This window comes from Acipenser ruthenus, chromosome 47, assembly GCF_902713425.1.
Source record: "Acipenser ruthenus chromosome 47, fAciRut3.2 maternal haplotype, whole genome shotgun sequence".
NCBI classification, from domain to species: domain Eukaryota; kingdom Metazoa; phylum Chordata; class Actinopteri; order Acipenseriformes; family Acipenseridae; genus Acipenser; species Acipenser ruthenus.
Window position 1 is genome coordinate 8,632,501 of NC_081235.1, and position 22,435 is coordinate 8,654,935.

The following is a 22,435-nucleotide window of genomic DNA, read 5'->3' on the forward strand; positions in this document are numbered from 1 at the left end:
TTTGTGAATTAATCCAGTTTGAAATTAAACCAATGGGCAATGGATACTGTTCTACGCGTCTGTGAGCAGGCTTCTCTACTGTGGTGTTTATTTTCTTAGCAGGGCTATGTTTGCAATCGGCAGGTACAAGTTTAGGAGATTTGCAGAGTTTGAATGACAGATCAGTAATGACAACTGCACAATGATTATGCAAAAATACCATGGTAAACTTTTATAAAGGTAGGAGTCATGTTAAAATATATATATATATATATTGAGCAGTATGTGCCTCGGAATAAAATAAACAAATAAAAAATGCATGCACTTTTAGCATTTCAAGGTTTAAATGGTATTCAAAGTTAAACACAGCTGAGAAGGAGACCGAGGGATCCCCAGTGATATTCAGGAAGCAATCAGTGGCAGGACTGTGCTGCTCTTTGGGACTCCACAATAGCTGCAGTTTCCATCCAGTGTGGAGGGGGGGAGGAGTGCCATACCCTTCTCCTGAAAGACCCCTTTCTTGTCATTAGCCCAATTACGACCAAAAGTAGTTTCAGATGTTTCTTCTAAAGTATCTCCATTGTCGCAGCAACCTTACCAGTTCTGCCAGTTATCCAGTTTATGACCTGGGGGGACAGTAGCATATCCGGTCTGTGTGCTTCACTACCGGTGCTTACCGATTCATTAAAGGTCATTGATTTTAAAGAGCATATTGTATTGGTATTGTATTGTCTTCTGCTGGTTCACAGTTTGACAAATAGTTTGGGTAGCACTTGTTTTGCAAAAATTGACCAAAACGCTTTGGCATTTGCCCCAAAATGCATGCCGCAGAGGGAAGGATGCTAAATAATTTCCGTTTTAATCCTATTGCAATGTCGGACATTGGTGTCTTTGCCTACGTATGTAACGTGGGGGATTGTGTTGTATCCTGTGACTTGCAGGAGGCCAGTGTCCCTGCTCTTAGCCAGTGCTTTTAAACTGCGAGTTGTGTAACGCAGGAGAATAGCCTCTCTTGTTCTGCAGAGTTTGCCTGCAGTTTCCTGGGCCGGCAGAGCTTGCAGCGGGTCACTCTGGCACGGCTCTGGTGTCTCCAGCTCCAGCGTGACGGCCTGGCCCTGGTTGTGTGGGCGTGAGCAGGGAGGTGTCGCCGGAGACCACTGGCTTCATTGTTTTATTTATTTTGTTTAAATGCATGTCTAATTCCCAGTTCATCCTGGGCAAGATGACAAGCTCCAGGGATTTATACGCTGTGCCTTTTACTAAAAGGTACGTGCATCTTCAACAAAATACAGGGCTAGATTCCCAAAGCTAGGTACTCCGAATCGTCATTAGCACAGTTTTGATCTGAATGGAAAAGGCATGACTGATTCAACATTCATTAAACGCATAAACAGTGTAATAACTTGATTCAAGCCTCTGAACTGAAAGTCTTGGGGGTGGTTTATTTGTGGTTGGCTAACTTTAGTGGGCGTGTTTCTCCTTTCTGAAAAATTGGAGTAAATAGCTGTGAGAATGTAGCCTGTAATATACAGAGAAGATCTTCAACTCTGTTCCGATATACTGTACAGTATTGCCTGTGTGGCCCATCCCCAACCGAAGATCGCCCGTCCCTTTTTTAAATATATACACTTATGTTTGATCCAGACCAATACCTGGGTTGTCTGATCAAAGCAGAATGAAATTTACAATTGCACCAGTCCGCCCCCCCCGTCGCCCGTCTCCTCGTAACAGTTAAGAGACTGAAGTTTATTTGTTTTCATCCTCTGGTACTCTTTCGTACAGCAGCAGTTGTATGAATATGCGTTTTGTCTTGCACGCTATGCTGAACAGGACCTGTTTTTTCTTGGCTTTATTATATTAGTGCTGTTTGTTCATGTGCCCTGACAGCCATGACTGTCTGCGTTGTAGCCTGAAATGCAAGTCACAAGTGACTGAATATCAGGGCTGAACCCTGCCTGCTATTTCACATGAGGACCCCTGCCCATGTGACAACTTTCACTTTCACTTCATAGTAGTACTTCTGAAGAGCTTGCATTTAAAGAGGGGGGTGAGATCAAAGTTATTTTTTCTCCCACCAGCTGCAGTTTTAATTTCTGCGCCCTGTCCGTTGATGTCTTTTACAGTCTGTGTTTCCTAATGTACGTTTCCACAAGATTTCAGCCCTTGCAAGGCTGGATTTTAACTTCAAGTAATCTTTGGATGATTACCACTTTGTGGAATGAATAGATTTTAATTGGAAACAAGATGTGCAAACTCACAGTAGAATGTGCGGCAGCCCTGTGTCTCTGAATCCTATCTCTCTCTTCTCTTCCTCTCTCTATCTCTCTCTCTTAGTATGTGTTTACATGAGGCAGTAATCTTTATGGTTTCATTGAGGGTCAGCGAGTAAAGGGGGGTTTGCAGACTGGAGAGGCAGTGAAGGTGATGTGTCGGCTGCACAGCAGTGCCCTTGTTTGTCGTGATTGTATTGCCCTTGTTTGTATTTATTTAAAGAGTTTTCTATGTGTTACAGTCCTATATAATGCAAAAACGACTTTTGAACACGTGGTTTCTGAAATGCTCCAGCCCAGGGCCTACATTGGGTTATTTTGAATATTAAAGATGTCTGAATTGCACAACCTGTATGTTTCTGGTGGGATTAATGTACAGCTAAGGAATTTTATTTTGTAATCAATATTCAAAGTGGAATATCTGTAAGCGATGCACCCTTTGAAATTCCTGGGTCTCGATGTTGTCTTGAACCACAGTGTACACTTTTATTAAATGTTCCCACTTCTCCAGGCTGGAAATCGCACAGTTCCAGGCACACTGTGGGAGGGAGCATCATCAGTGCTGTTTCGAACCTGAGCTATTTCTAGCTGCTGTTACTGGTGATGGAATAATTCTCCAGTGCATATTTCTAGAGGTCGGAATAGGCAGGATTTCAAGGTTACTTTTCTACTTGAGAAAATTGTTTCTTTTTATTAGGGCATATTAACCCACAAAAGCCTGGTTTAGTGCTGCCTCTTTTAATAACAAGGCAGGATTTTTCCATTCCTGGGAAATTTTTCAAAAATAGCCAATTCTGTGGGTTTTTTCTTAACCACTTTATTATCACCTTATTAATAATGAAACATTTGAACATAAATATAATGTTTGTAGTTTATGTATATTAATAAATGTTACAACAATTCTTTTTATTTTTATTAAAGCCAAGATTTTCAACCAGACTCTTGTTGCTGTAATAGTAAGTAAAGCACCTGCAGACACTTCAGACCTGTCATAATGTTTATAAACATCACTTGGCTCATTGCTGGCATTAAAATAAGCAGGAAAACCTAAGAATGATATTAGAACAGTTGAGAAAACCCATGTCCAGCACTGCTGTGAGGATCGTGTTTACAGTCTTCCACTGACACTGTAGATCAGTCTACAAATGAAGGTGTTTTAAAAAGACCTGTTTATCTTACTGCTGGCATTACAATAACAGTACAAAATATTAAACAGTTATTAAAATCATCTTTGTCCAAGCCCTGTTAAAAATAACATTGCACAGCACAGTTTAAAATCTTTCCTATTCTTGGAGAGCTGAAACCTCTTTTTGAGCAAAGCATAATTATCCATCAGCTATGTTTTTAATGCGTTGATATGCTGTTAATTTTGCCGCCAGTAATGGACCAGTTGACCATGTGCCAATGCATTATGACTGGACCAAGTTCCAAAAAACTTGTTATACTTTACTGGATAAATTGAAAGTTGGAGTTTGTATGCAAGATCCTAATGCCGAGGAACACAAATGCGATGATAACCGACATTAACTGCTCACTAAGAGTCTTCAAATGAATTTGTCTTTTTTTTTTATCGTTGTGGTTTTGTTTCTGTGCAGCAGTCAGATTGTGTAATAAGCATGGGAGAGAGGTGGCAGTAAACGTGTGTGGAGGTTTTCACGAATGGTGCAAAGCGAATTAATGGGTCAGCCGCAGAACGACCTGAACAGTTGTGCGTGCTCCTTGTTCAGGGTGTAGTCAGAGCTATAAGAAATGAAATACATGAGTGGGCCGGGTAGCGCAGCAGGCTGCAGCCACTGCCCTTCATGCCTCTGGTCTGTACAGGCCTGGGTTTGGGTTCAAATCCAGATCGGGTCTTTAGTGAGAAGTTTGGTGGTCTCAAATGGACACAATTCAGGGATGAAAATAAGACTCTCGTTGCGTAGCAGTTTGATCCATTCCTGGTTTTACTATGAGTTTAATAAGACACACCTGAGCTTGTTACCTGTACACTGGCTAATCGAGCTGGTAGTAAAACCTTGGAAGTCATCAACACAGACATCATCTGTCAACACAGCCATCCACACAGCCACCCACACAACCATCAACACAGACATCCACACAGCAATGAACCATCCACACAGCCACCCACACAACCTTCAACACAGACATCCACACAGCAATGAACCATCCACACAGCAATGAGCCATCCACACAGCAATGAGCCATCCACACAGCAATGAACCATCCACATAGCCATCCACACAGCAATGAACCGTCCACACAGCCGTCCACACAGCAATGAGCCATCCACACAGCAATGAACCGTCCACACAGCAATGAGCCATCCACACAGCAATGAACCGTCCACACAGCCGTCCACACAGCAATGAGCCATCCACACAGCAATGAACCGTCCACACAGCCACCCACACAACCACCAACACAGACATCCACACAGCCACCTACACAACCACCAACACAGACATCCACACAGCCACCAGCACAACCACCAACACAGACATCCACACAGCCACCCACACAACCACCAACACAGACATCCACACAGCTACCCACACAACCATCAACACAGACATCAACACAGCCACCCACACAACCACCAACACAGACATCCACACAGCCACCAGCACAACCACCAACACAGACATCCACACAGCCACCCACACAACCACCAACACAGACATCCACACAGCTACCCACACAACCACCAACACAGACATCCACACAGCTACCCACACAACCATCAACACAGACATCAACACAGCCACCCACACAACCATCAACACAGACATCCACACAGCCATCCACCGTCAACACAGCCATCCACACAGCTGTCAACCGTCAACACAATAGGGGTGGGCGATGTACCTAAGGGTGCAAAATCATGTTTTCCAGGTGACTTTGAGTGTAAATAGAGACGCTTTGGGCAGGAGCTTGGCTCAGCCGGCCCACTCATTTCTAGCAAGTGTAAAATTATTATTTTTTTGGAAACCGTTTTTCACGGGTCATTTCAGAGTGCCCAGTCCCCCTTGAGTGACCCCTACATTATTCTGCAAGTTTCAGTGACCGCTTCTCTCACGACGTTGCTCACCTGACCAGCGTTGGGAACCCAGTTTTGAAATCGCTCCACCATTGCATTCTTTGCATTGTTTAAATGTTTTTTCTTTTGTTTCCCAGCTGAAGTCCCTGGGAGACTGTACAGCTTCCTGCTAGACCTGTTTTAAATTTCAATGCAGTCAGCAGCAACAACACCCTGTCTGAAAGTGGACTTTGACTTTAGCAACTTGCCGTGTCTTGAAATCAGTTTCGCTTTGTGTTCTGTGGTTTACAAAAAAAAAAAAACCTAGGCTGCCCTGGAGCCTTATCGCAGCTGCACAATTCAGCCATTGACAAAGATCTGACCTTTCGTACTGCATCGTTACTCTAAAAATGGGGCACCAGAATCGGGCACCTCCTTTCATCGTCCTTGACCTCTTCGGTCCAGGGAAACCAGACCACAGAAACCTGATTCTAAAGCAGCTTTCTCTGGGGGCTCCGGCTCTTTGGCAGAAAATAAGGCTGTAAGAATAAAAAATGAATTTCTGCACTGAAGAATTCCTTCTGATCAGCTGTGACTGGAACTGTTGGTATCTTAACCATTTCAGGAACTGAAATAAGACTCCGATTGCACAGCAGTTGGATCCAGTCCCGGTTTTACTAGGAGTTTAATCAGACACACATGAGCTTGTTACATACACACTGTGCCTAATCAAGCTCTTATTAAAACCTAGAATGGGAGAGACTGCTATGCAGTATCTTATTTCCATCCCTCCATTAACACCAGGCTGTTTTAACCATCTATTGTAATGGGCTGCATTGCACTTGCCGTTTTACATCTAATGCTCAGATCATCTTTATTCAGTTCAAACACAAGCCTCTGTACATAAGTGCATTAGTCATTTGCATATGAACACTTGAATCTGTCATATCGTCTGTTCGAGCAGTTTGGCAAACTGGGGCGACGTGTGTTTTTTTTTTTTTTGCTTTGCTGCTGCTGGAAACTAACAGGATCGCTTAACTTGCTCCCACCAGCAAATGGAAACGGGGCACTGGATAGCTGGGTCAGCACAGTTGGGGGCGGCCGCGGAAGGCTGTCACAACTCCAGGTAACGTGTGAGGTTCAGCGTGATTCTAATGTATTAATATAGCAAACCCTGAGCAAAACAGGCAAGCGCAGCAGTTGGTGCAGCAAACGCATGCTTTAGGTAGGTTTTGTTGTAACTGTTAAACTATGAAACCGATGCCAAGAAATGAAATACACGAGTGGGCCGGGTAAGCGCAGCCTTCATGCCTCTGGTCTGTGGAGGCCTGGGTTCGGGTTCAAATCCAGATCAGGTTATTCATGAGAAGTTTGGTGGTCTCAAATGGACGCAATTCAGGGATGACAATAAGACTTGCATAGCAGTGTGATCCATTCCTGAGGTTAAGACACACCTGAGCTTGTTGCCTACACTCTCAAGCTCGTAGTAAAACCTGGGAAGGGTGAAACTGCTATGCAATGGCAGTCTTATTTCCATCCCTGCAATTGTATGTCTAGTATTGCCATATCTGAATGTAGCCAGTGCCACCCTCTGTACGCTGAATTCACATTGGGAATAGTGATATAGAACAAGGTCATGATGCATATTACAATGGGCTAGTCATACATGTTATGGTGCTGACATGGGCTACTTGGAAGTTCAAATTGACAGCTGTATTTTGTTCCAGCAGGGCATGCATGAGATGGCATGGGGGGAGAACATGTACCCATACTAGCTGTAGGCGTCCTGCAGTAATCATCCATGGACTCCTTATTGGACTGCGATTTGCTGTGCTTCTGGTTCTGGGTCCCAATACAGACCTCTGTCATGATATAGTGGAAGTATCGAGATTCTCCTGTGCACAATGAATCTGTCCACTCCTTCTAAACAAAATGAAATGCATAAATACAAAGCGCACTAATCTGCTACCACGTGTGTTCATTATCTGCAAGAAGTATCCCAGCATTGCAGAAGGTCAGGAGAGTAAGGACCAGCTTTTTGCCACTGTGCTGCTACAGCACTAGAACCCCAATCATTACTAATGCATGCTTGTCCTAGTTAAAGCAAATCTGGTCACCTCCGCTTTAAAAAAAAAAAAAAATTCTGATGGCTTTCACATGGTATTTGCATATGCGCTACAGCAATGCAAAGCAGTATTAGCCACTACATTTTCATAAACTGCATAGTACAGTTTCTAACCACTTCAAAACAAACGCACTAGGAGATTTGTGACATGAAATCTGGCAGCCATATAAAGGTGTGATGCATAATTTATAGAGAAGCTTCCATTATAAATATGACCCGGATAAATGGGCTGTGTGTCCTTATTTGGATGCTTTTAAAGTTTGACGCACGCCCACGGTGTTACAGCAACTCTCAGGTTTGTTAATCTGACAGCCCTGTGAAACATTATTGCCTGCTTTCACAGACCCTGATTAGCTCTAATCTTGGACTGCCTACCTAATGTTATCTTGGGCAATGCAGCTCAAGATTATTGTTAAACAGGTACTGACAAAACACCCGTAACCATTACAAAACGAGTCAATAAAACATCTGATTCCAGGCAAATCTTGATCAACTAAATGTGATATTATTATCAATTATTATTATTATTATTATAATGATGATGAATTGGGGAATAGATGATCCATGGCATTCTAAATGAAATCGCACTGTTTCAATGTGTTTTTTTGTTTCCACATTTTTACTGTGGATACCCATTCTATCCAAGATGGGACGACTCTCGTTAATTAACTTTTAAACCACCCTCAATAGGTAATCCGAAATGTGAAATACAGAAGTGTCGGCCATCGCAAACAAATGATCCCTAAAACAAAAAAACTATAAGGTGTAATGAACGACAGCACAATGCTGTTTCTGTAAGATAATTCAGTGCCAGGTACGCGGTTCAATTGCACTGAGACTTTGCCCCTATTGCATTAATAGCTCTCTGCATTGGTTTAGCTCTGTGCAAAACCGATACTCCAATAGCAGTTTTAAAGCTAAGTCTGCCTCGCAAACAACTGCAATTTGGAGGCATTTCTGGTGATAGAGAGCAGATTGGAGTAGATCTCGACAGACTGCCACAGTCATCTGAGAATGATTCTGGACAGGTATGCTGGATAGAAAATGCAGCACTGTAAATGTAAAAACACAAGTGTCTCTCAATGTCCTTCATATGTAAATTATATATATAATATATAAAATGCGCACATATGCATGATAAGTCCTGGTTCATGCATGTTAGTTTCCAAGGGGTTGCATCCCCAAACCAGCAGGTTAGTAATACGCTGTTACCCCAGGAGCCACTTCCTCGTTTGAGCATGTGCAGGAAAGTGCGCACTGTCAGGAAAGGCCACGTTTTAAAAATAGAAAAAGCTAAATTAGAATTTTATTTTAAAAACTCAAGGGATTTACTGTGAACTAGTGAAGATTGTTATGGGACGTCCCGAGCTGGAAGATGGTTTAAACACTGGAAAGCCTTTCTTTAAATCGCTACAATTAACGTTAAAGGCACATGCCACAGTCACATGTGTTTTCTGCAGAACAGGTCCCCCTGTACCTTTTAAAGAGGGTTGCATAAGGTAGGTCTGTCGATTATGTTTTTGTTCAGTTTGAAATACAGGGTATGGATCTGTGTTACATTTGTATATGTTGTCCATCCTCTCTAAATCCTGCTGGTAGTCAAATTGCATAGCTGCCAATTTTTGCAGCTTTACTTAGCTGGTCTTCTGAGCTTTTGTGAAGAAAGTGCTTGGGGATAGGGAGATGAAGGGGGGTAGCATATGGCCAGGATTTATTGATGTGTTTTTTTTATACATATACCCTCCACTAAAGCTTTAGGCTTGTACCCACTTTCTCTGTTATAAATGAGTGTTTTGTAACACTCTCGCAGCTTTTTGTTTTTCAGATCGAACACTTCTGAAACGCATGTTAGGATTTTCCCTGTCCAGCTCGGATCCTTTTCTGGTGTTTTTTTTATTTTATTTTTATTTAGCTCCTTTGCATTGGAACTTGACTTCTTTCGGGTTAAACAATGCAGCCTAATTAGAGAAGTTCAGCTATGAGTTCCGATCACGTCTAGAAACCTTGCTTTGCTCTGCGTAGTTTCGGTTTTAGTACTGTACCGTGCCATGAGGTGCTTGTGTTTTGTGCGACAGGCATGTTAATAGATACTGTGTTTATGATACAGCAGTAGTTCAGTATTAATAAGCTCAGTGTTCTACTGTGCTCCTCTCTCTGCACATTCTCTTGCTTGCTTCACGAATCTGCATACCACTAGCTGCCTGCCATGGAGCGTTTGGTTTCAGGCCCCAACGTGTGTGTTTTATTATTTCATTTATTTTTTTTGCTGTTGCAGGAATGCAGGTAAGACTGATTTGCATAGTAGTTTCACCCATTTTCGGTTTTACTGCAAGCATGATAAGTCATGGTTTCTGTGTTACAAGCTCAGGTGTGTCTTATTAAACTTGCAGTAAAACAGGAGTGGATCAAACCGCTATGCAGTGAGTCTGATTTCCATCCCTGTGTGGGTTTTTTATTTTTATTTAATAAATTTTAACTTGCATGAAATCCCGGAGGCAGTGCTGTGTTTAATCTGTCTTTTATCTCTAGTGTGTACCTGGAAATGTACACGAGTATACAAACAGCAGATCCACTTTGAGCTTTGTGGTTAACCTAGCGGGGGTTGTGTGGAAGTGTCTGTCTAACACACCAAACCGCCCAGAGGTTTCGTCTTCTGCATTTTGTGGTTTGTCACTCGTAAGCTGCTCTGGTTATCAGATCCTGTGGAGATTAACTTGTTCGTGTCCTACTTGTAAATTTGCAATACGTGTTTCTGCAGGTTGCTTACTGTACACAGTTGTGATTTGCTTTGCCAGTGGTCACCAAATTCACATTTAAATCTGCACTATAGTGGAGATGCACACACACAGGGTTGTTGGCTGCTGAAGGCCTCGCTTGTTGAGCTTTGGTTAACCAAACCTTCATGGTCTGACACTATGGAAACGAAAATGTGCTGTGTTTTATTTACTAAGTAAGGCCATTGTAATAATAATAGCAATGCTTTTTCTAAAGCTGGGTAGATGAGGTAGAATTTATATAATGTAAATAATAAAAAATAGTCATCCTGAAGTACCATTTCAGAGATGGGAATAAGACTCCCATTGCATAGCAGTTTGATCCATTCCTGGTTTTACTTGGACTTTCATAAGACGCTCCTGAGCTTGCTCCCTATGGCTGATCAAGCTCATATTAAAACCTGGGATGGGTGAAACTGCTACGGGGTAAGGGTATAGAGAAAACTGTTCTGGGAGATCCAGTCTGTATAGGTTGTATCACTGGAAAAGAATAGATATGCATTATAGTGTACAGTGCATTCAAATAGTTGGGTAAGTCTGAAACTGCTGTGTTAGGCAGCTTACAGTAAACAAATATATTTGGACTCCTCAGCTGACCATTTGAAAAGGATCTCTGTAGACGGGTGGGATTCATCAGTGAGGTCTCTCTCTTGACCGGTGGTCTTGAATATAGTTTGCCTGCTTGTGTTTTCCCAGGAACGGGAGAGAGTGGAAAGAGCACGTTTATCAAACAGATGAGGATTATCCATGGAGCTGGCTACACTGACGAGGACAAGCGAGGCTTCACCAAGCTGGTCTACCAGAACATCTTCACTTCCATGCAGTCCATGATCCGAGCTTCGGAGACCTTGAAAATCCAGTACAAATACGAGCAAAACAAGGTACGGGCCAGACCTGCCCAGAGACACACCGCACAATACAAACCAAGACCCGAGGTTAACCCTTTCAGTGTTGGAGGGACCTCCAGGTCCCACCTTGCCTTCGTGCTGTATGTTAATGTAGACCGCTGGAACCTCACGGGATTTCTAAGTCCCAGTCGGGGAGTTTCTTAATATATGTAAAATATATATATATATATATATATATATATATATATATATATATATATATATATATATATATATATATATATATATATATATAATATTTGTGTCCTGTTCTCATCCTCAATAAAGGAGTTTGAATTATGTAACTTAATTTCGACAATTAATTCGGGAGATGTGACAAGGCGTGCACCTTCAGCGAATCACTTGGCCCACGTTTATCTACCTTGTAACCTTCATGCTAGTAGTACTCAAGATCTGTCGATGTTTTAAAGTAATGGGCGATCGCTCGTCTCGTTGATGTTTGTAATGCGTCGTGTTGTTGCTGCAGTGGTCTAGCCACTAGGGATTCGGATGCAGGTAAGAGCCTCTTTTTGTCTGCTGTGACCCAGTCCCTACTGGAATGAAGTAACATTATAATGTGTGTGTTTTTTCGTGTAGGTGCTGGTTTATAACCGCATATCCTTCACAGGGTGTGTTTGTGTGCAGAAATCAATGTATGATCTTTCACAGTGCACTGCATCGTAAAATGGTCATGTGGCCTGGGAGAGATGATTCTTATCGTTTTAAAATGTACCACAAAAGATAACCGCCCTGTGTACTTCTGTCCCCTTATTATCTCTCTCACGTGCTGGCTCTGAGCTGTGTGTCAGGCTCTGGCTTTATTTATTTAACCACTAGAGAACCCATGAAACCAAGCGATCCTTCATATCCCCGCTCTGAGCAGGGATATCGTTTCTCTTGTCCTCCCCACGCGCTCAGAGTTTTCCTTGATCATCTTTTTTTAAATAATCCAATATCGATATACATTAGAAGTAATCCAATATGATTAATGACATATACGCTATATATATATATATATATTTTTTTTTTTTCTTGATACATTAAAGTAATACATTGGGATGGTATTTTAAGAGAAATCTTGAAATGCTACAAACTTGCCACTGGGTAGAATGTCGCTCCATGATCCTTTGTTGCGTTTTTGCTTCCCACATTCCCACAGTTTAATTGGAGTTCCATCAGAATTGCTTCCTGCTTCTGTTTTTGGTGGTGTTTAAAACGATTTCCTATCGTAGTAGTTGGTGCCTGTCTATTGATGGTCCTCGTGAGTCTGTAGGCAGTCTCCACTCTTCAGGTCTGTCGCCTCCCTGTCTGCACCCTGTTTTGTTTCTCCGCAGTCCAATGCCCTGTTGGTTCGCGAGGTGGATGTGGAGAAGGTCTGCTCGTTCGAGCACCCCTATGTAAACGCAATCAAATTTCTGTGGACCGACCCTGGAATCCAAGAGTGCTACGACCGGAGGCGGGAGTATCAGCTCTCCGACTCGACTAAATAGTAAGTACGAGGCTGGATCGGGGACAGGAAAGGAACACGGTGGGGCTGATCGAGCTGCAGCTGTCGACAGTATAGATGGAAAGCCGCTGCTAGTCCCTGGCATCTGATCTCTTCATCTTGTTCTGTGGTTCAGACTCAGTCCGGTGGTGGAGCTGGAATCCCATTTCTGTAAAGTGACCTCTATTGCAAAGGTGTCGGGAATGCAGCACTTTATCTGTCGTATTTTGAAACGTTTGGCTCTCCTGGATCAAGTGAAAGAGCACCAAAACAATGTCAGGACAGTAAAAGGTGGACCAGTCCTAGTGCTGCTAAAGCTTTAATAGAATGTGTTTTTAAAGCATCAATTAGCACTCCTTTAAATGTATCACAGACACAATTGTAATGTGAAATACTACAGGGCTTCTGTAGCAGTCGACTGAAATTACAACTTTAAGCTTAGAGCAACATGCCAGCCCCAGGAATAAAATAATATTTTAGAGTGAATGTTCTTCAATTGGTAATAATTCATCAGTACTAACATGTGTACTGGAGTCTGCAGCGGGGTGACTTGGTGTACTGAGAACTACATTTCCAACAATAGAATGAGTATTGGGTTAAGAAAAGTCACCCTGGGGAGAAAAAACTTCAAGCTCAAAGCTATGAACTTCTTTAAAGGCTTGTGCATTTTACTTATTTAGTCATTTTTTAAAGAAATGCATGAAATACAAAGATTTAAAACATTTGTATTCTGTCCAAATGCAACTTTTGGTTTCACAGGCCGCAGAAGAGGGTGAAAGCACAGGAGAGGGTGAAAAAGTAAAAAATAATAATAATCTGACCCCGATTTACACTAGCAACAGATCAAAAATATGCGTAATAATTAACACAGTCTTTTGCTCAAATATGTTTTAGTTTTATTGATGAGCTTGTATAATAAAAAATAACAATACAAATAAATGCAAGTGGCTGCTGTAATTTTGTTAATGTTGGTTTTATCAAATAAATGTGATGTTGGTGCAGGGGTTCAAGAATTCATCAGGATAGCACCTCGGAGGGGCCCAAGTGAGGGGTGTGCTAATTGCTGCCCTGCTTCATATATATATGTTGTGTTCCTGTGTTTCTCCCTGTTTGTAGCTATCTAAGTGATCTGGACCGTATAGCGGAACCGTCCTATCTCCCTACTCAACAAGATGTGCTTCGGGTTCGAATCCCCACAACCGGGATCATCGAGTACCCCTTCGACTTGCAAAGCATCATTTTCAGGTACAAGATCAACAGCAAGGTTACTCATTCAGTGCTCACTCATCACTTTATAAATCCGATTTTAATTATTCTTTATTTTTGTTTTGTGTTTTGCAACTTTGCGGGCGGGTTGGGAAAACTTCCAACTTTTATCTAGTAAACATTTTATATTCATATATATGAATATAAATATATGTAAACTGGATGTCAGGGAGGGACCCCACCTATTATTATTATTATTATTATTATTATTATTATTATTATTATTATTATTATTATTATTATTATTGGTAGTAGTTCTTGATTATTGTAAAGAACCTTTTCAGTCCTTCTGTATTAATCGTTCCTAATGAAATCATTCACCACGGCTTGTCATCATGTTTAATATACAAATCATTTTATTTTTAGCTGTAGTTTTCTTTTAAGGAGAAGGGTGTTGGTTGATGGCATCGGAGTTTAATGTCTCACCAACAGAATGGCGACCTCTGCTGGCTGACCCTGGAACAGCCATTCGTACTCTGCAGCCCCTCCTTTTTACTCTGCGGTTTCCTGTGCAAGCAGGGACCTAGCCTACTTTTTAATCAAAGGCTTTACAAAAAAGGATTGTGAAAACAAAGGATTACTGCGCTTCATAATGTCCAGTCCCCCTGCCTTTCACCTTTTTCATGAGCGCCAGGAACAATACAGTAATATTACAAATAAACAAGGCGGTGCGAGTAGGACTTCCTATCACGCTGCAGTCCGTGAGGACGGTTTTAAGTGGTGACGCAAAGGGTTAATAAAATAAAATTCCCAGAAGATTTCAAGCTCGTGTGCTGTCGGTTATAAAGTTTAAAGGATGCCATTTCAGATGTCCTACATCAGACCTCGTCTTTTTTTTAAGTAGGTCAGTCTCGCACAGGAAAGGAGGTTGCTGGATGTGAAGGAGCGTTATTTTAGGCAGCTGTTTCTGGAGGCTTCATTTATCAAAGCTGCTGTGTAGCGCCGAGGCGTTGGGGAACAGAATTACCTTCCAGAAATAATATGTAATTCTGTGGACAGCCTTGGCGTCGGTTTAACTCCTTCCTGATGCTGCGGCTGCTTTTCATTGTTTCAGAACAGATTTCAAACATGTTTCCTCCCTGTGCTTACAGCTGGTGTCCTCCCAACACTACCCAGCCTGCTTTTCAGCTGGTCCTTGTGGAAAAGCAACCTCGCATCAGCGTTCTGTTTCGTATATTATTTTTACTAAGCAGTACGGCTTTATACAAAATTGTTATTCCATGGTTCCATGGTAAAAATCTGACCTGGATTAAGCAGCACAGCATGACCTCCACAGTGGTTTTATTTTCAAGTTGTTTGTGTTTACGGAGACAGGGAAGCCTGTTCTGTTTGTGTTTTTATTTCTTTCTCCAGTGTGTGTGTGTGTGTGTGTGTGTATAGAGCAAAAGCAGTATCGCTTTTAAGAAACCTCAAGATCTCATTAAACATTTATTCTTAAGTGCTGTGACTGGGTCAAGCAGTGCAGCAGCCCCTAGGTAACGGCCTGCTGGGCTGATCTGGGGAAATCGTTTTAATTTTTTTTTATTTATTTATTTTTTCTTCTCATAATACACTATTCAAATGCCAGTGCATTAACGCTTGCTGGCCTAGAATGATGACAGGAGTATAAACTTCCCATCGGATACATTACAGTGTTTTAAAAGACTGTAAAAGTAGTCTGTGTCTCAATGAAATGTTAAGGCTTTAAGGCTCCACCCACACATCCATGAAGTTCAGACCACCTATGAAACGCGCAGCTGTTTAACGCGTTTGCCTCGGGGCTCGAGCTCCGAGGAAGCTTTGACAGGTGTGATCTCTGACCCGAGGAAGGTATCCTCACAGGGCCCAGAAGAGAAGATGAGGGGCGACCTCTCTCTGTAGAGAAAGACAGTAGAAAGAGCAAGTTACATAGATAGACAGAGATACAGAAACACAGTAGATATAATAATAAATAATAATAATCTTTATTTTTAATATGGCGCCTTTCACAATGCAAATTGCCGCAAAGCGCTTCACATGAATAAAACAAATATTAATAAAAGAATGCAAGAAAAGCAATAAAAACTAAAGAAACCCACAGAACAGTAAAACAAGGCAGGGAATAAAAGGAGCATCATTTTAGCATCGAAACGCTCCATTATAAAAGTGTGTTTGTAATCTTGTTTTGAAAGCAGTGGCTCGCAATGGTAATGCTGACGCTAATATTTTACAGCTGTATTGATGAGGCACCCATTATTCTGCTAAGTGCATGGGAGTCCAATGCACTGTATTGCTCTGTGATTACATTGATGCACCCGTAGAACATTTTGTAAAAATCCTAACAATAACTCTTAATGGAAACCCTTTTCTCTTATTGTCCTGGTCCCTCTCTCCCTTCTCAGAATGGTGGATGTGGGCGGGCAGCGGTCTGAGCGCAGGAAATGGATTCACTGCTTTGAGAACGTGACGTCCATCATGTTCCTCGTCGCTCTCAGTGAATACGATCAGGTCCTGGTCGAGTCTGACAATGAGGTACGGTACCGAGCCCGGGGGGGGTGGGGGTACTCTCTGTGTCTCTGCTCTCTCTTTCCTCTCCATCTCTCTCTTCTCCTCTCCTCTCCACCTCCCATCCCCTCTCTCCGTCTCTCCCCTCCTCTCTCTTCTCCCTCTGCTCTTTCTCCTCCTCCCCTCCTCTCTCTGTCTCCTCTCTCTCTCTCTCTCTCTCTCTCTCTCTCTCTCTCTCTCTCTCTCTCTCTCTCTCTCTCTCTCTCTCTCTCTCTGGGTTCATATGGATTTCTTATCTGACCACCCATCTCTTCAGAAGCTTTTAAAACCCTATTCCCATGGCAGCAGAATGCTGAAATACAAAAGTGTGGTGTATTCTGCAATTGTTCAACATGTTGTGACTGTCCCTGCGCAATTTGAAGGGTATATCTTGAGCTGCAGGTCATGGCAGAGATGTGTGTTTTATTTCAGGGCGGAGGTGTGACAGATGGAATTGGTAAATTGCTAAAATCCTTTGTTTGGTTTCTAATTCCTTTTTTTTTTTTTCTCTCCCCCCCCCCAGAATCGAATGGAGGAGAGCAAAGCGCTGTTTAGAACGATAATCACATATCCCTGGTTCCAGAACTCCTCCGTCATCCTGTTCCTGAACAAGAAGGACCTGCTGGAGGAGAAGATCATGTACTCCCATTTAGTGGACTACTTTCCGGAGTTTGATGGTAAATCTTCTGTCTAGAACTTCCACACTCCCTTCCCAGTTAGAGCGCTGCTTCATTCTCTTACCTTACTTTATTTAAATTCTCCAGTAAAACATATCGGTGAATGCACAAATGTAGGGTGATGGGTTATGACCATCTGTAGATCAATTATTAATAGATCAATTCTTACCTTTTCAGTAAATTCATTCTTCCCACCTTGGCTTTTTTACTAGGTCATTCTTTTTAAAGACATTTCAAATATGATTACTATAGAAGAAACTGTCTCTGTTGCTTGCTGTGCTGCACTCGGCTAAGGAAGGGATTAGGCTCCTGTAGAAATCTGCTGTAGTAATTGTGGCGAGATCCTTCCTTGACAGGTGGGGTAACTGTTGGGTTTGGTTGCTGCTTGGCTTTGCCTGTCGGCTGTGCTGAAATGCACGAGTCCCTGGTAACCAGAGAGGTGTTTCTGTACACATACAATAGCAAGAAGAGGTATTCCCTTTACGAATCCAGAGCCAGAGTAAAAATACTGTCCGGCCGGGACTTCACTTTTCTTTTTCCAGTTTTTAGTTTTGCCCAGGGATACGGTTAGTGCTGCTGACACCTAGTGGTACAAACCAGGAATTTGAAAGTGCTGTAATTGGCAGGTGGGCAGAGTTAATTTCGTATGAAAGCTTCTCCAATGCATGGCTTCATTACCTCACCATGCACGGTGTGCGTATGTAGTTGACAATTGACTCTCTTAAAAGGAATCTGTTTTTTTTTTTTTTTTTGTATACAACTACAATTCCTAATGCACTGTTCCATTTCTTACATGCTTGTGTTCTGTGTGATTCTCCTATGGTACCCAACAAAAAAAACTAAATTTTTGCAGGGATGGAAATAAGACTCCTCTTGCATACCGGTTTGATCCATTCCTGGTTTTACTACATAAACACTGTGGCTAATCAAGCTTGTATTAAAACCTGGAATGGGTGAAACCGCCAAGAAAGTCCTGTAATTGTCTAATAGCTCTATCTGACTCTAGTCGGTGCCATGCCCTGTACACTAAATTCATATTGGGATTATTGATGCAGGACAGGGTAATGATGCATATTACAGCAGGCAAGCCATAGAATGGAATGAGTGAAACTGCTAAGCAATAGGAGTCTTATTTCCATCCCTGAACGGTACGCGACACAGGAAGCAGTGTAATGTTCTAAGAGGTTTGGATGATAAGTGATTGTTGTAAGAGGATTGGATTGCACAGCGATGGGTAACGGAGCGACGGCCCTGTTAACGACACGAGTTGTTTCGTAACCCGCAGGTCCCCAGAGAGATGCCCAGGCGGCCCGCGAATTCATCCTGAAGATGTTCGTGGACCTGAACCCGGACAGTGACAAGATCATCTACTCTCACTTCACCTGCGCCACGGACACAGAGAACATCCGCTTCGTGTTCGCCGCAGTGAAGGACACCATCCTGCAGCTCAACCTGAAAGAGTACAACCTGGTGTAGACCCCCCCCCCCCCCCCCGCCACGCGCCACAGAAAATTAAAATTATAATAAATACGAAATCAAATCTATATATTGCTGAAAATATTTTAAACCTTTTTAATAACAACATACAAACAAAACGCAGTGCTGCGTCGGATCTGTGCAAGTTTGTAATTCGATGGCAAGTCGTCCACAGAGCTTCTCTCGATTAAATGAAAAATCTACACGTGTACGAAAGAGAAGCTTTTAAGATTGAATTGAGCAGTACATCGGGGGTGGGGGGTGTATCCATATTCATCTCTCTTAGTTCAGTATTGATGTTATTTTAATTATGGGCCAATCTGTACATTTATTTCAGCCTACCACAACTACTATGTTATAATTTGCCAAACAAGCTTGGGCTAATTTTTTGTTTGCCCCCCCCCCCCCACCCTCCCCCCTCTCATTGCCAAATTTAAACACTGGACCAACTGACCTGCCCCGACCCCATCCCCATTCTGTGCTGTTTTAAAGACTGGCCACTAAACGTAGATTTTGAAAACCAAAAATTATAAACAAACTCACTATGTGGTGCATGTGATTTTATCATTTTTAGGGACAGTTCCGTCCCCCCCCCCGTCCCCGTCCCCCAGGAAATAACCCAACCATCTGAAGTGATTTCTAATGATGTATTTACTGTTTTTAATTGATTCCTTCTTTCTTTACGTATCAATCATAAAGTGTTGATACTGTGATTTTGTGTTTTATTTTTTATTGACGTATTAAAAACATAATTAGTAACTTGCTGTTCTTTACATTCATGGACTACAAAGATGGGAGGAAAACAAGCAAAAGAAAAATAAATAAATAAGTCAGAAGACCAGGAAACGTGTTAAGTTATTGGAGGGGGAAGAATGACCTCTGGTTTTATTTTATACAGTTTAAATTTAAAAGAAAAAAAAAAAATCTTCTGTAGGCATGGTTTAGAAGATTTTAACCAAGATTTAAAAAAATAAATCATAATTTTATTTATCTAATTTATGGACCAGATTATATATATATATATATATATATATATATATATATATATATATATATATATATATATATATATATATATATATATATATATATATATATATATATGTATATATATATATATATATGTGTTGAGAGAGAGATGTAGTTTATATAAAAAACACCTCTTCCACACAATTCCCAGGCAGAGGTTGACGTCTCGACTGCTGTAAAAACTTCTTGTGTTCGGCTAAGTAATCAGTTTTATTTTATTTAACTTGGATGTCGATGATTGTTGTTGTTGTTGTTATTATTATTATTATTATTATTATTATTATTATTATTATTAGTTTAATGTGAGGTGGCAGTTGAAATGCGTTACAGATTTAATTCATGGTCTCTCTTTTTTTTTTTTTTTTTAAATGCAAAATAGGAAATGTAAAGAAAAAAATGTGTATTCACTCTCATCAGTGGGTGAAGTCTAACCTGCCCCTTGTCTGCTTGTAGTAGTATTATTATTATTCTTCTTCTTATTATTAATGTTGATATTATAAAGAAGCTTGTCCTGCTATGAGACAGCTGTTGAAGTCAATGAATTCTGCCGGTACTTGCAGTCTTATTTTTTGCAATGTACTCCGGTAGTTTTTTTTCTTTTTCATTACAAGGGCTAATGAGGGGCTCTGTGAACAGCCTAATAGAAACAGACTGGGTCGTGCGTCGCGGTGGGCTTCACTGTTGAGAATGGGTGGGATGGGGAGGCGTTGCTGCAGATTTGGTGCACGAACGTCGGGGAGACTAACTGGGTGGCGTTTTTGCAAAATTAAAATAGTGCCAATTCACAATTTCTTAAAATACTTTTAAGAGATGCAGTATCAGTTTTTAGAATTTTAAGGAAACGATTCTACTGACATCTTGCACAGCAGATGCATTATTTCAGATATTAGTAATAATAATAAAGAAATACGAATCCAGTAGTGTTTCTTTGTTTGTTTATAATTGCAGATCTATTTTGTCCTCCTCGGCACATCCAACACTAATAATCCAAGTGTAAAGCTTCACGCTCAAGTTTATGAAGCCTCTGTAATCCTGCATCTTGTGTCCTAAAAAGGTTTCTGCATCCTTGCTAAAAAAAAAACAAAACCATAATTTATATGTTATTGTTTTCTTTCTCCTGAAGTGCTAATCCTGCCAAAAGACATCATGTGTCAAGAACTGTTCTGCTGATCTGCCACAGTCGGTTGGGTAAATAAATGGGTCTCCCCCTTGCCTCTGTAGTTGAGTGCGTCTGGTATTCAGTATTTTTCCTTGCAACGCTTGACTTGTTCAAGAAATGTATTTAATTCTAACCACCCCCAGTTAAAAATCGATGCTGTCCGAGACTTTTTAAGGAAATATGTAATACAGAAAACGTCCGGCTTATCAGCGTTAGCCATGGCATGAATAGAATAGACAGGGAAGCAGTGGGTTTATTTCATCATGTAGCAGAAATACACACACACACACACACACACTCTTTTGGGGGTTTGGGGGAGGTTAAGAGGTGAAATGTTCATTAGTATCCCGCGCATAATGAGTTTTGGCTTTTAAAAAAAAAAAAAAAAAAAAAAAAAAAAAAGTTGTAAACTTTTTTTAAAATGACTTCGTTTTTTGAACTCCTAACTGGGTTACCTGTACAGTATTAATTCTGATCACTGGTTACAACAAAACAAAAAAACAACACTAAAACAAAAAAATATATATATAAATAAATTAAAATATATAAAAAAAATTAAAATAAAGTTTGAGTGGAACGTTATTAAATTTTAAATATGCATCATAATAAGCTTCTCAATAATACAACACTATATTGCCATCATATATGTCTGGAATGCAGTAGACGTTCCGTTTTGGTGTTTTGAAAGTTTGGTGTTTTGAAAGTTAAGATTTAGTGTCTGAAATATAATTTTTTTTTAAATCTAGATGTATAGAAATCCCATCTCATTAAACAGGTTGTATAGCCCTGTATACAGATGCATTGTGTGTGTATGTATAGGGATCTTAATGCATCCGTTTAATTTTCCTGACCTTGCAGTAATTTATTATTTGATTTTCAAGGTATGTTTTTACATTCCCCATAAACTGATCCATCATCATTCAGCCTCTCCTGCTTTTCGGGGGGGCAATTTTATTGTTCTCTATTAAAATATGTGCCATGTTTGGAACAGTGGGCTTGGTTCCCAGAAATGTAAGGACTTTTTTTTTTTTTTTTTTTTTTTCTTAAGTATGTTTTGATTGAAGTTTGAAACCCTTTACAACGAGAGGGTTTGGAAGTTGTATTCTCATTTGTGTTTAAAATGCTGTTTGACATCCGAGAATGTGTTTATATATATAAATCCTCCTTAAAGTTTTGTGAATTGGGCCCAGTGTCGGGATTGGAAAGGTGCAGCATTTATTTTTTTGGTTCTTCAGTGTCATAAAAATCATGTTGAGCTCATCCAAAAAAAAAAAAAAAAAAAGGGGTGGGGGAGTTGGGGGCGACGACGTCTGATTTGTTAGCCTTTTCCTGCTCTGTTGTCTTCATCTTTTTATTTTTTATGATTTCTCCCATTAGGCATTAAGTGTTTTATTTTTTATGATTTTTTTTTTTACATACCTCAGGTAACTGCTTAGGCAGTTCCAGACACACTTTGTCACCAAATTGATTTTTAATGTACTGCAAATGTGCAACAACTTCTATAAAATGTTGATTTGGTTTAAATTCTATTGTTACAATCATGCTCAATAAAATGTAAATTCCTTAACCCTTTATACTTTATTACCCCTCTTCTATTGTAGGGCCTGACAGCTCTCAAGCTAGCCTTCATCATCACAGCTAATGTAATGCAGTGTGTGTGTGTGTGTGTGTGTGTGGATAGATACAGATTCACAGCTAATGTAATGCAGTGTGCGTGTGTGGATATTGATAGGTATAGATTCATGGCTAATGCAGTGTGTGTGTGTGTGTGTGTGTGGATATTGATAGG

At 40.9% G+C, this 22,435-nt stretch overlaps 1 protein-coding gene across 1 annotated transcript in view; it reads left to right on the forward strand.

Moving 5' to 3' along the window:
* LOC117401224 (guanine nucleotide-binding protein subunit alpha-11) overlaps positions 1–22,220 on the forward strand; it is a 25,053-nt gene extending 2,833 nt beyond the window's left edge. Inside the window, exons 2-7 of the mRNA XM_059013956.1 lie at positions 10,861–11,045; positions 12,386–12,540; positions 13,654–13,782; positions 16,164–16,293; positions 16,829–16,982; positions 18,268–22,220. Of these exons, the coding sequence (XP_058869939.1) occupies positions 10,861–11,045; positions 12,386–12,540; positions 13,654–13,782; positions 16,164–16,293; positions 16,829–16,982; positions 18,268–18,458 (944 nt within the window). The 3' untranslated portion in view covers positions 18,459–22,220. The remainder of the gene's footprint in view (positions 1–10,860; positions 11,046–12,385; positions 12,541–13,653; positions 13,783–16,163; positions 16,294–16,828; positions 16,983–18,267) is intronic.
* Positions 22,221–22,435: the final 215 nt, after the last annotated feature.